Genomic DNA, 12,535 nt, shown 5'->3' with positions numbered 1-12,535 from the left:
ATAAGAGTTTAAAACTCTTTATTCTTTCAATAAAAGAGCATACATTAGGATTGACAGCATGTGAATAATGGCTTTCATTTTCTCCCCTATTCTTTTGACAACACAAGAGGGGTGAGATTAAACTGCTCCTGAAAATTTAAACTTTAGATCAACCTTTCTGAGAATAGTTGCTGGGAAAAACAGAGTGAAATCTCTTTTGGCAATTATTGTTTAAATCTCTCTTAAAATAATCTTATTACAGACCTATTCAGAGCTAGTGCTAACCTTTAAAAATCCATTTAAGATCTAAGATTCTTTTATCTTTCTATCTAGTGAAACTTACTTATAAGTGACATATCTCGTTACAAGGTTATGTTTATATAATAAATATAAAAATAATAATGGCTGCCCATAATATTTTAGTATTAACCATGTATCAAGAATTCTGTTATTAATTTTACATGTGTTATTTCATTTATTCCTTAAGACATCTCTACAATAATTACAGTACCTTCTTCAACAGAAAAATGGAAAGAAAAAAAACTGGAGACAGTATACATAGACAACATTTGGGAAATTATTCTGTAGTCTGAGTAAATAAAATATGGTAGTAAAGCTGAAAAGAGAAACAGACAAGATATATTTGGTTGACTGTCCTTAAGCAGAAGACACACTAGCATGATTTTTTTTATCTTTTTTTTTTTTATTCATTTTTAGAGAGGAGAGAGAAAGGGAGAGAAAGAGACAGAGAGGGAGAGAGAGAGGAGAGAGAGAGAGAGAGTAGGTGGGGAGGAGCTGGAAGCATCAACTCCCACATGTGCCTTGACCAGGCAAGCCCAGGGTTTCGAACTGGCGACCTCAGCATTTCCAGGTCGACGCTTTATCCACTGCGCCACCACAGGTCAGGCTACACTAGCATGATTATATGTGATGGAAGAGATATGTAAAAGATGAAAAAGTGATGAAGTAGCAGAGAGGGGATCTACTAAAGCAATGCCCTTGAGTGATGGGATCTAATGCAAAAGCGGAGTACCTGGTCTTTGCCAGGAGCAAGTGCAGTGCATCCATATTAATAGGAGAGAAGACTGTGAGGAAAGAAAGGCAGAGTTGGGATTGCTTAGATAAGTGAGAGGAATACATAAAGTATAGTCTTTCCGGTTTATGAAGTATATTATATATGTGAGTGTCATCGAGTGCAATGTAGGGCTGCTCCTCTCCACCTTGAATCTACAGGTCTTTAGTAGTTTTCTTTAGATTTTGCTGTAGCTGTAATGTTCCCAATGGTTTTTATCAGGTTCTCTCTTCACAGTTAGCCATTACTGCTCTTGAATACAATTATCACATGGAAAAGCCCCAAAAGCTAGGGTAGAGATGGCATTTCCTTAAAAAATATTTTCTGTCTCAGAAGTACATGTGAGGATAAGGCTTTTAGAGAAAAAAAATATGTTCCCTTTTTTTTTCTTGCATCTGTTTCCTCTGAACTAAATAAAGTCACAGTTTATAGATTTTTATCTAGAAGTTCTGAATATACCAATTGGCCAGTTCAACTCACTGATTAAACAAAAATGTTATAAATAAATTCTGAAACATAATTTCTTCTCTCATTTTCTGTCTATTAAAAAATGAGTCATTAAAATGCTTTGAAACTGCAGTGTTTTGTATACTGTTCAAAGGACTTCTCAGTTATAAATAAATAAAGAAGCTAAATATAAATTATATCCTTACCTTTCACAGCTGACTGGGAAGGCTGAGTCAAAACTTTGATATCCAATGCACTGTTGATACTTTCTTCTAAAGCAGCACAATAACCGTCCACGACACTGGTGACAGTATTCTTCAAAGTGCCAAGATTATGGAAAACCTGAAGAGCTGTCCCAACTTGGGTTGGATTCTTTTAAAAGGAAGTGTGGGTAGGGTGGAAACAGAGATAAACAGAAAAAAATAAATAAATATATATAAACTACAACTTTTACTGGTACTTGAGCAGTTACTACAATATTTTTTTGTGTTTGTTTGTTTGTTTTTTATGTGCCTTGACCGTGGGCCTTCAGCAGACCAAGTAACCCCTTGCTTGAGCCAGCGATATTGGACTCAACTAGATGAGCCCTTGCTCAAGCTGGCGACCTCGGGGTCTCGAACCTGGGTCCTCCGCATCCCAGTCTGACGCTCTATCCACTGCGCAACCGCCTGGTCAGGCACTACAATATTTTTAAATTATCAAAGATAAGAACAAAGGTGATGCATTTGGAGCAAATATTATTAGCTACTATTTATTTCATAAAAGACAAAGTTAAATATTCTATATATAAATTTTACCCCTTTTGATTTCCTTCCTCCTTTAAAGAATAAGATCAGAAGTTTATTATATGATTAGTGTGTTTTTAAAATTTAAAACCACTGTGCCACCACCTGACCAGGCAGTGGCACAGTGGATAGAGTATCAGACTGGGACACTGAAAACTCAGGTTCGAAACCCCAAGGTCACCAGCTTGAGAGCAGGCTCATCTGGTTTGAGCAAGGCTCACCAGCTTGAGTCCAAGGTCGCTGGCTTGAGCAAGGGGTCACTCAGTCTGCTGTAGCTCCTGGTCAAGGCACATATGAGAAAACAATCAATGAACAACTAAGGTGCCACAACGAAGAACTGATGCTTCTCATCTCTCTCCCTTCCTGTCTGTTCTTGTCTTTCTCTCTGTCTCTCTCTGCCTCTGTCAAAAATAAAAATAAAAACCACCAATCCCTATTAGAGAGCCATGCTGGAACTAACAACAATCCTACATTTGCTTATAGAGTAAATAAATCAATTCTGCATAGTTAACCGAGGGCTGAGCCATCCATGTAGATTGATACTTAACTTTTCATTATATTTTATTCACTCAGTCTAACTATAAATAATTATTCTGTGATTACTATATGTCTATCTTGGTTCTAGGTGGTGGGAAATAATGGGGAGTTTAAGGAGAACTTAGAAATTACAGATATGAGTAGAGGTATCATTGTTAAGTGCTGAGGTAGAAATGTGCTTAGTAGCCAGTCAAATAGCAAAAAGGCCTTACTGGCCAGAGCAGACTGACTAAAGCAGAGGGAGGCAGGTGATAAGGAAGGTAGCAGAAATACTGAGAGAAGGCTAAGTCCATCATACTATTAATAGATTGTTGGATTTGTCATAAACAACCAAACTACTATATTTTCCCATGTATAAGACACACTTTCCCCCAAAAAATTTGAGGTCTAAAAACTGGATGCGTTTTATACAGTGGTTATATATTTTTTTACTTGCATTTCTCACTTTTTTTGTGCTCATTGTTGAAGCCAGTGATTCATCATCAGACACAGATGAGGACAAGCTAATGGATGGGAGTTTTGAACAGTGATGAGGAGTTGTATAAATTTTATGATGAATAAAACTTGAGTTCAGAAACCTTATGTGATACATTTTGTTTTCAAATTTCAGGCCCCCAAATTAAGGTGTGTCTTAAACATGGGAGCATCTTATACATGGGGGAATATGGTACCAAGCCTGAATCTAGGACACCAACATGTATTCCTAGGCCCAAAAAGCTGAAATTCCTTTCTTTTATGATTTAGTGTCTGTTATTAGAAAAATATATATTTTAAAAGTTAAATTATATCTTTAACATATTCTTGACTGTTAAGTTTATAAATAAGACAAAAGGTTGTTCCTGAAATCTACTGGTGCTAATAATGGCACAAACTACACAAATATACACAGGCAAAGTAGAAAATATCAGAAAACATGGCTGATGAAAGACTGCCCATTTTGGACTTTTAAAAATTCATCCAGCCTGACCTGTGGTGGCGCAGTGGATAAAGCATCGACCTGGAACGCTGATTGATGTCGCCGGTTCGAAACCTTGGGCTTGCCTGGTCAAGGCACATATGGGAGTTGATGCTTCCTGCTCCTCCCTGTTCTCTCTCTCTCTCTCTCTCTCTCTCTCCTCAATCAAATTATTTATTGATTTTTAGAGAGAGAGGGGAGAGAGAGAGAGAGAAGGGAGGAGCAGGAAGCATCAACTCCCATATGTGCCTTGACCAGGCAAGCCCAAGGTTTCGAATCGGCGACATCAGCGTTCCAGGTCGATGCTTTATCCACTGCGCCACCACAGGTCAGGCAATAACGTCTTTTTTTAAAAAAAAAAATTCAGGCCCTGGCCGGTTGGCTCAGCGGTGGAGCATCGGCCTGGCGTACGGGGGACCCGGGTTCGATTCCCAGCCAGGGCACATAGGAGAAGCGCCCATTTGCTTCTCCACCGCCCCCCCCCCTTCCTCCCTGTCTCCCTCTTCCCCTCCCGCAGCCGAGGCTCCATTGGAGCAAAGATGGCCCGGGCGCTGGGGATGGTTCCTTGGCCTCTGCCCCAGGCGCTGGAGTGGCTCTGGTCACGGCAGAGCATCGCCCCCTGGTGGGCAGAGCGTCGCCCCTGGTGGGCGTGCTGGGTGGATCCCGGTCGGGCGCGTGGGGGAGTCTGTCTGACTGTCTCTCCCCGTTTCCAGCTTCAGAAATTAAAATAAAGGAAAAAAAAATCCATCCATTCTGGTGCATGTAGCAGTAGCTGATTCATTTTCAGTGTTAACAACTCTTCCAGTAGAGAACTTTATCTTGGCGCATCTATCCATTCCACTGTTGATGTACATTTGAGTTATTTCTATTTTTTTTCCTTCCTTTTGCACTTCTCTGAAGCTGGAAACGGGGAGGCAGTCAGACTCCCGCATGAGCTGGACAGGGATCCACCCGGCACACCCACCAGGGGGGATGCCCTGCCCATCTGGGGCATTGCTCTGCTGCAATCAGAGCCTTTCTAGTGCCTGAGGCAGAGGCCACAGGGCCATCCTCAGCCCCGGGCCAACCTTGCTCCAATGGAGCCTTGGCTGAGGGAGAGGAAGAGAGAGACAGAGAGGAAGGAGAGGGGGAGGGGCGGAGAAGTAGATGGGTGCTTCTCCTGTGTGCCCTGGCTGGGATTCGAACCCGGGACTCCTGCACGCCAGGCCGACGCTCTACCACTGAGCTAACCGTGCAGGGCCTCCATTTTTTTAGGTATTTGAATTTCCATTTTTTTAGCTGTAATGAACAACTAGTGAGTGGCTTTTAGTGAACATATTTGCCTTTCTGCTGGATGAGAGCAGAACTGCTGGGCCATGAGGTATCTGTATGCTTGGTGTTTGTAGACGCTGATTTCTTAAAGTCACTGCACCAATTCATGTCCACACCAGTCACATGAGAATGTGGGTGTTCCACAACCTTGCTGATTTTTTTTTGGAGAGAAAGACAGGAAAAGCGGGGCAAAGGCGAGAGATGAGAAGCATCAACTTGTCTTTGCTTCACTTCAGTTGTTCACTGACTGGTTCTCATATGTGCCTTGACTGGGGGGCTCAAGCTGAGTGACCTTGGGATCATGTCAATGATCAAGCCTGCACTCTAGCCAGTAACCTGGGGTTCTGAACCCAGGCCCTCAGCATCCTCAGCAGACACTCAGTCCAATGTGTCATCACTAGTCAGGCAAACCTTACTGAATTTTAGAATTATCCATCTCTTCTATTTTAGCTATTCTTTTGAGTGAGCATTTAATTTTAATTTTATTTTATTTTGAGAGAGAGAGAGACAGGGAGGGAGACAAAGACAGGAACAGAGACAGGAGGGAAAGAGAGATAAGAAGCATCAACCCACAGTTGCAGCATTTTAGTTGTTCGTTGATTGCTTTCTCATATGCGCCTTGACTGGGGTCTCCAGCCAAGCCAGTGACCCCTTGCTCAAGCCAGCAACTTTGGGCTCAAACCAGTGACCATGGAATCATGTCTATGATCCCATGCTCAAGCCAATGACCCTGGATCCTTAGCATCCCAGGTCAATGCTCAATCCACTGTGCCACTACTAGCTGAGTGCTGTGCAGTTTTAATTTGCCTTTTTCTGATGAGTAAAAAGTTATCCCTTTTTGCATGTTAATTATCCATTTGGATGTCTTTTTTTTTATAAAGTGCATATTCATCTCCTTTACCCGTTTATCTCCATGGTTGTTTGTCTTTTACATATTTATAGAAGTTGCTTATAGATTTTGGATATAATTGCTTTGATGATTATATGTGTTACAAATATATTATCCCACTCTCAAGAAGTATTTTAAGTTTCAAATTTGAGTGAAGTTCATTTTATTAACCTTATAATCTACGGTTAGCACTTTTAGCATCCTGCTTAAAAATTTTCTCCATTCCATATTCATAAAAATGCCCTTTATTCATGAAGTTCAATTCCAGAAACTTTCACATTTAGATACATAATCCACCTAAAATTACTTTTGTGGCCCTGGCCGGTTGGCTCAGCAGTAGAGCGTCGGCCTGGTGTGCGGAGGTCCCGGGTACGATTCCCGGCCAGGGCACATAGGAGAAGCGCCCATTTGCTTCTCCACCGCCCCCCCCCCTTCCTCTCTGTCTCCCTCTTCCCCTCCCGCAGCCGAGGCTCCATTGGAGCAAAGATGGCCCGGGCGCTGGGGATGGCTCCTTGGCCTCTGCCCCAGGCGCTGGAGTGGCTCTGGTCACGGCAGAGCGACGCCCCCGAGGGGCAGAGCGTCGCCCCTCGTGGGCGTGCCGGGTGGATCCTAGTCAGGCGCATGCGGGAGTCTGTCTGACTGTCTCTCCCCGTTTCCAGCTTCAGGAGAAAAAAATAAAAAAATAAATAAATAAATAAAATTACTTTTGTATATTGTAAGATAGGAGACATGATTAGTGTTTTTCTATATGAATATGCAATTGACACACAATTTATTTGAAAACACAACTAATGGACAACACCCCTAAACCACCTCAGGGGCTACCTTTGAAATAAATCAAGTTTCTAAGGGTGTGTATTGGGTGTTTTTTTTTGTTTGTTTGTTTGTTTTTCTGAAGCTGGAAACGGGGAGAGACAGTCAGACTCCCGCATGCGCCCGACCGGGATCCACCTGGCACGCCCACCAGGGGCGACGCTCTGCCCCTCCGGAGCGTCGCTCTGCTGCGACCAGAACCACTCTAGCGCCTGGGGCAGAGGCCAAGGAGCCATCCCCAGCGCCCGGGCCATCTTTGTTCCAATGGAGCCTTGGCTGTGAGAGGGGAAGAGAGAGACAGAGAGGAAGGGGGGGGGGTGGAGAAGCAAATAGGCGCTTCTCCTATGTGCCCTGGCCGGGAATAGAACCCAGGTCCCTCGCACGCCAGGCCGACGCTCTACCGCTGAGCCAATCGGCCAGGGCCTGTGTTGGTTTTTGAACCTGCAATTCTGTACCATTAATCTGTCCTGACACAAATTCACCTGTGTAAATTATTTCTATTTCAGAGTAAGGTTTGATAGTCCTGCACCTCTGTTCTTGAAATTGGTAGTCAAATTGAGATAGTCTCTTCTTGGTTCATGGTACTTCCATATAAATTTTATAATAGGCTTGACAATTTCCATTGGAAAAGCTTTTAGAATTTTGAGATTGTATTAAATCTATAGATAAAATTAGAAAGAACCACATGTTTATAATATTGAGCTCTTTAATTCATAAATGTGGTGTTCCTATTCATTTAGTTAAATGTCCACTGTTAAAATGTCTCTGTATATACCTATGAGTGTGTTTCTGTTCTGTTTGTCATTTATTTTTTTAGATTCAACTGTCAACATATGTACTCATTGCCATGTTATTGTTCATTTTTTAATTTTTTATTTTTTTACAGAGACAGAGAGAGTCAGAGAGATAGATAGGGATAGACAGACAGGAATGGAGAGAGATGAGAAGCATCAACCATCAGTTTTTCCTTGCAACATCTTAGTTGTTCATTGATTGCTTTCTCATATGTGCCTTGACAGTGGGGCTATGGCAGACTGAGTAACCCCTTGCTTGAGCCAGCGACTTTTTGGGTCCAAGCTGGTGAGCTTTGCTCAAACCAGATAAGTCCACGCTCAAGCTGGCGACCTTGGGGTCTCGAACCTGGGTCCTCTGCATCCCAGTCCAACACTATCCACTGCATCACTGCCTGGTCAGACTATTGTTCATTTTTTATCTTTCATTTTTCTCCTTGTTAAGGATGATCCTTTAACATATCATGAAATATTGGTTTGGTGATGATGAATTCATTTTTTTATTTTATTTTTTTGGTCTGGGAAGCTCTTTATAGGTCTGTCAATTTGAAGTGATAGCTTTGGTTGTGGGTTCTTGCTTTTCATCACCTTGAATATTTCTTGCCATTCCCTCTGGCCTGCAAAGCTTCTGTAGAGAAATCAGCTGACAGTCTGATGGGAGCTCCCTTGTAGGGAACTAACTGCTTTTCTCTTACTGCTTTTAAGACTCTCTGTCTTTAACATTTTGCATTTTAATTATGATTTTTCTTGGTTGTGGGCTTCGTTGGGTTCATCTTGTTTGGGACTTTCTTTACTTCCTAAACTTGTATGTCTATTTCCTTCACCAGGTTAGGGAAGTTCCATCACTACTTTTTTCAAATAGGTTTTGAATTTCTTGTTCTCTCTCTTCTCCTTTCAGCACCTCCATGATGTGAATGCTGGTACACTTGAAGTTTTCCCAGAGGCTCCTTATACTATCTTCATTTTTTTTGGATTCTTTTGCCTTTTTGCTTCCTTATATTCCAAATTGCTAATTTGAATCTCAGCTTCATCTCTACTGTTGATGCCCTATAACTTACTCTTCATTTCAGCTAGTGTATCCATAATTTCTCACTGGTTCTTTTTTATGGTTTCTATGTTCTTTTTCATGCTGTTATAAGTTCCTTGAACATTCTCAAAACCACTGTTTTGAGCTCTGCATCTGGTCATTTTCTTGCCTCCATTTCATTTAGGTATTCCTGTTCTTTCATTTGGGAACTGTTTCTTTGTCTCTGCATTTCGGCTACTTCCCTATGTTGCTGCTATACCTCCTGGACTTGGTAGAATGGCCTTGTGTGGTAGGTGTCCTCTAGGGCCCAGTGACACAGCCTCCCCAGTCAAACTGGGTGCGCCAGGTACTCCCCTGTCTAGACTGTGTGCACCGTCCTATTGTGTTGAGCCTTGATTGCTGTTGTTGTAACGGGGAGGGAATGACCCCCGCTAGACTGATCAGCTGTAAGGATCAGCTGTGACTACAGCAGAGGAACTGCTGTCAGGAGTTGATACTACTAAGCATAACTTACTTCAGTGTGGCTTTGGTGCTCATCTAGTCGGCTCTTTAAATATGTTGTTCATGGAGGTAGAAGGGTTGTATTCTGTTGTGGTCTAAGGCTGTCCACTGGGTTCAGTGGCTCTGGATCCTCCTGGGAAGTGCAAGGTCAGCCACTACCTGTGCCCTGCCTAACACTACTCAGCACAAGCTGCAGAGTGATGTGCAGGAGGCTGCTACTTGTATTGGGATTGGAGGTGCCCAGGCGAGGTCAAGCTATGAACCACAGCCGGCTGCCACTTGTGCCAGGCCTGGGGGCACATAGGAAGAGGTACTGGGTACGCAGTGGCCAGATACCATTTGATTGACAGATTTTAGGCAAGTCTGAAGCATGAGACAAGAGAGGCTATTTGTAAGGAAAATCCACTAGAAATGGCTTTGATCGGCTGGCTCAGAAGTTGGGTGGGGTGGGGGGGTCTCAGAGAAATCACCAGAGTGGAGCAGGGCAAACAGTATGAACCAGGCTGATGGAGACTCAGATATGGCGGAGCCTGTCAGCTCTGTTCGTGTGGGATTGTCTCAGAAAGAGAACAATGGCCTCTGCCAGACTTTTGTCTGGCACAAAGTCCCACCCACACACCCACTTTCACTCTGATGCCTGACAATTCAGTGCTTCTCCATATGTCCCTGGTTCCTTTCAAACTGCTGCCCCAACACTAGAACTCAGAGGGAATGAATCCAACTAAGTCTATGCAAGTCTGTGCAAGGGTCCTTTAAGAGGAATTGCCTGGGACTCCTGCAGCTATCTCCCTCAGCCACAATCCCCACTGTTTTTACAGCCAGAAGTTCTGGGTACTTCTCTTCCTGGCACTGGGACTCTGGGCTGTGGAGGCTTGATGGGGGATAGGACCCCTCACATCTCAGGGGGGAGCCTCTGCAGCTGAGATATCCTTCCCAATTTTAAATGACCACACGTGTGTGGGACCAGTCTGTCTGCATTTCTGCCCCTCCTACAGTCCTGATGTTGCTTCGTCTTTCATTCCATAATTGTAGGATTTCCATTCATCTAGATTTGAGGCAGTTTTGAAATATGGTTGTTCTGTAGTTTAGTTATAATTCTGATGTGGTTGTGGGAAGACTCAAGTCCCGTGCTTAACTAACCACAGTCTTGCCTGGACATCTTGGCCTTCTCAATTAAATGCTTTTGATGTATGTGCTAAGATTATAAATTTTTACCTTTAAGAAGAAACTATATTGTATTTCTGAACTAAAGCTGTCTTGGTCATGATGGATTATACCTTTTAGCTATCCTTCACTTCCAGTTACTAAAACTTTGCTTAGTACTTTTGCATTTATTTTCAAGAGACACAACTAGTAATTTTCTTCCCTCATAATATCCTTATTTTGATATCAAGTTTATATGACCTCATAATCAGTTAGGTGTTCCCTCTTCTTCAATTCTTGGATAGAGTTTATTTATTAATTGCTTTAATGACTTTACCAGTAAAGCTATTTGACCTTGAAGTTTTCTTTGAGGAGAGGCATTTAATAATAAATTCAATTTATCAATAAAACAATTCAGATTTTCTAATTTTCCAAGTATTATTTGGGTAAGTTATTTTTCTAGAAATTTCATATTTTCATCAAGTTTTCAAATTTTTGGTGTAAAGTTATACCGAATATCTTCTTGCTAATTTTTTAGTTTCTAGGACTCCAAGATGGCAGTGGAGTAGGCAGACACACAGACTGCCAGCTCACACCACCAAACTGGATTACAAATTAATGTAGGAACAATCACCGTGAAAAACCAACTTTGGACTAAAATAACAGGTCTCAAAAACCAAAGAGCAAAAATGAATCCACACCAATCCTGGTAAGAAATCAGGGGCCACGGTGAGGGCTCCCCTGCTCCCAGGAGTGAGGGGAGGCTGAGGATGAGGGTCCAGATGGGCTCTCATTACAAGGAGAGAGACCCTGAGAGATGAGGGCTCTCAGTCTCAGAACCGGAGACCCAGCGAAGTAATCCAGGGACCAGAGGAGACAGATGGAAAGCATTGAGTGGGGAGAAGAGTGAAAGTTCTGTATGTGGGAAGCGATGGGGGTGCCTTAAAGGGACACAGCAGAAAATATCACTCACAACTACTTGCTTGGGGCTCTGGGGGAGAGGATGGCTGAGAGGACTGGCTTGTCTTTCACAAGGAAAGTGAGGAGAGCAAGACAGAAGGTGAAAGGGAGAGACTTGTTTGGGCTGACATGAGAAGCTGACTCATTCACCAGTGCAGAGGCAGCCATAGCTGGAGGAGGGGTTAATCCCTCCACACAGCACAAGCGTAAGCTGGTTCCAAGTGTTCCACCTCCAAAAAGCTCTCCAGCTCCAATCAACGGAAAAGACACAGCCAAAAGCAGGAAATAAGGGGGAGAAAGCGTCTCACACCCAGAGAGCAACTGGAAGAACACACCTTCAGATTCTCAGAGGTCACACCCACTACTTTCCTGGATACAGTTTCAAATAAGCCCTCTGCTGAAACCAGTAAACAAGCTCCCTCCTGAATTAAGTAAACTAAAAACAGACAAATCAAGACTTTATAGCAGCTTTACTAGTTAAAGAGACCACAATTCAAACAAGCCTGCAAGCCACACACAAAAACAATGGGAAGACAACGGAAATTAAGTCACATGAATCAACAAGAAAAATCCCCAGAAAAAGATATGAATGAAATGGAAGTAATCAAGTTACCAATGCAGAGTATAAAATAATGATTGTAAGGATGCATAAGGATCTCAAAGCTGCAATAGATGGACTTAATGAACACCTAAATAAAAAAATTGTAAGCATCAAAATAGACACAAAACTAATAAAAAAGAAACAGAAATGACAAACACAATATCACAAATGAAGACTATACTAAAAGGAATTAAAAGGAGGCTGAATGAAGCAGAGGATCGAATCAGCGACTTAGAGAAGAAGATAAGCGAAAGCACGAAAGCAGAACAGCAAAAAGAAAAAAGGATCAAAAAGTCTGAGGAAACTCCAAGAGGGCTCTGTGACAATATGAAGAGAAAACAATATCCACATAATAGCAGTTCCTGAAGAAGAGAAAGAACAAGATATAGAAAACCTGACTGAAGAAATTATAGCTTAAAATTTCCCTAAATTGATGCAGAAAAGAGTCACACAGGTTCAAGAAGCAGAGAGAACCCCATTAAAAAAGAACACAAAGAGCCTGACCAGGTGGTGGCACAGTGGATAGAGCAATGGACTGGGATGCAGAGGACCCAGGTTCGAGAACCTGAGGTCGCCAGCTTGAGCACAGGCTCATCTGGCTTGAGCAAAAAGCTCACCAGCTTGGACCCAAGGTTGCTGGCTCGAGCAAGGGGTTACTCGGTCTGCTGAAGGCCTGCGGTCAAGGCACATATGAGAAAGCAATCAACGAACAACTAAGGTGTTG

The 12,535-nt window shown here is 42.6% G+C and overlaps 1 protein-coding gene across 2 annotated transcripts in view; it reads right to left on the bottom strand.

The window, feature by feature from the left end:
• COG5 (component of oligomeric golgi complex 5) overlaps positions 1 to 12,535 on the bottom strand; it is a 484,934-nt gene that overhangs the window by 225,564 nt on the left and 246,835 nt on the right. For both annotated transcript variants that reach the window (XM_066272211.1, XM_066272212.1), the window contains exon 8: positions 1,705 to 1,870. In XM_066272211.1, the coding sequence (XP_066128308.1) occupies positions 1,705 to 1,870 (166 nt within the window). The remainder of the gene's footprint in view (positions 1 to 1,704; positions 1,871 to 12,535) is intronic.

Source organism: Saccopteryx bilineata, chromosome 4 (assembly GCF_036850765.1).
Source record: "Saccopteryx bilineata isolate mSacBil1 chromosome 4, mSacBil1_pri_phased_curated, whole genome shotgun sequence".
Lineage (NCBI taxonomy): Eukaryota > Metazoa > Chordata > Mammalia > Chiroptera > Emballonuridae > Saccopteryx > Saccopteryx bilineata.
This window is presented reverse-complemented; position numbering and strand designations above follow the sequence as displayed.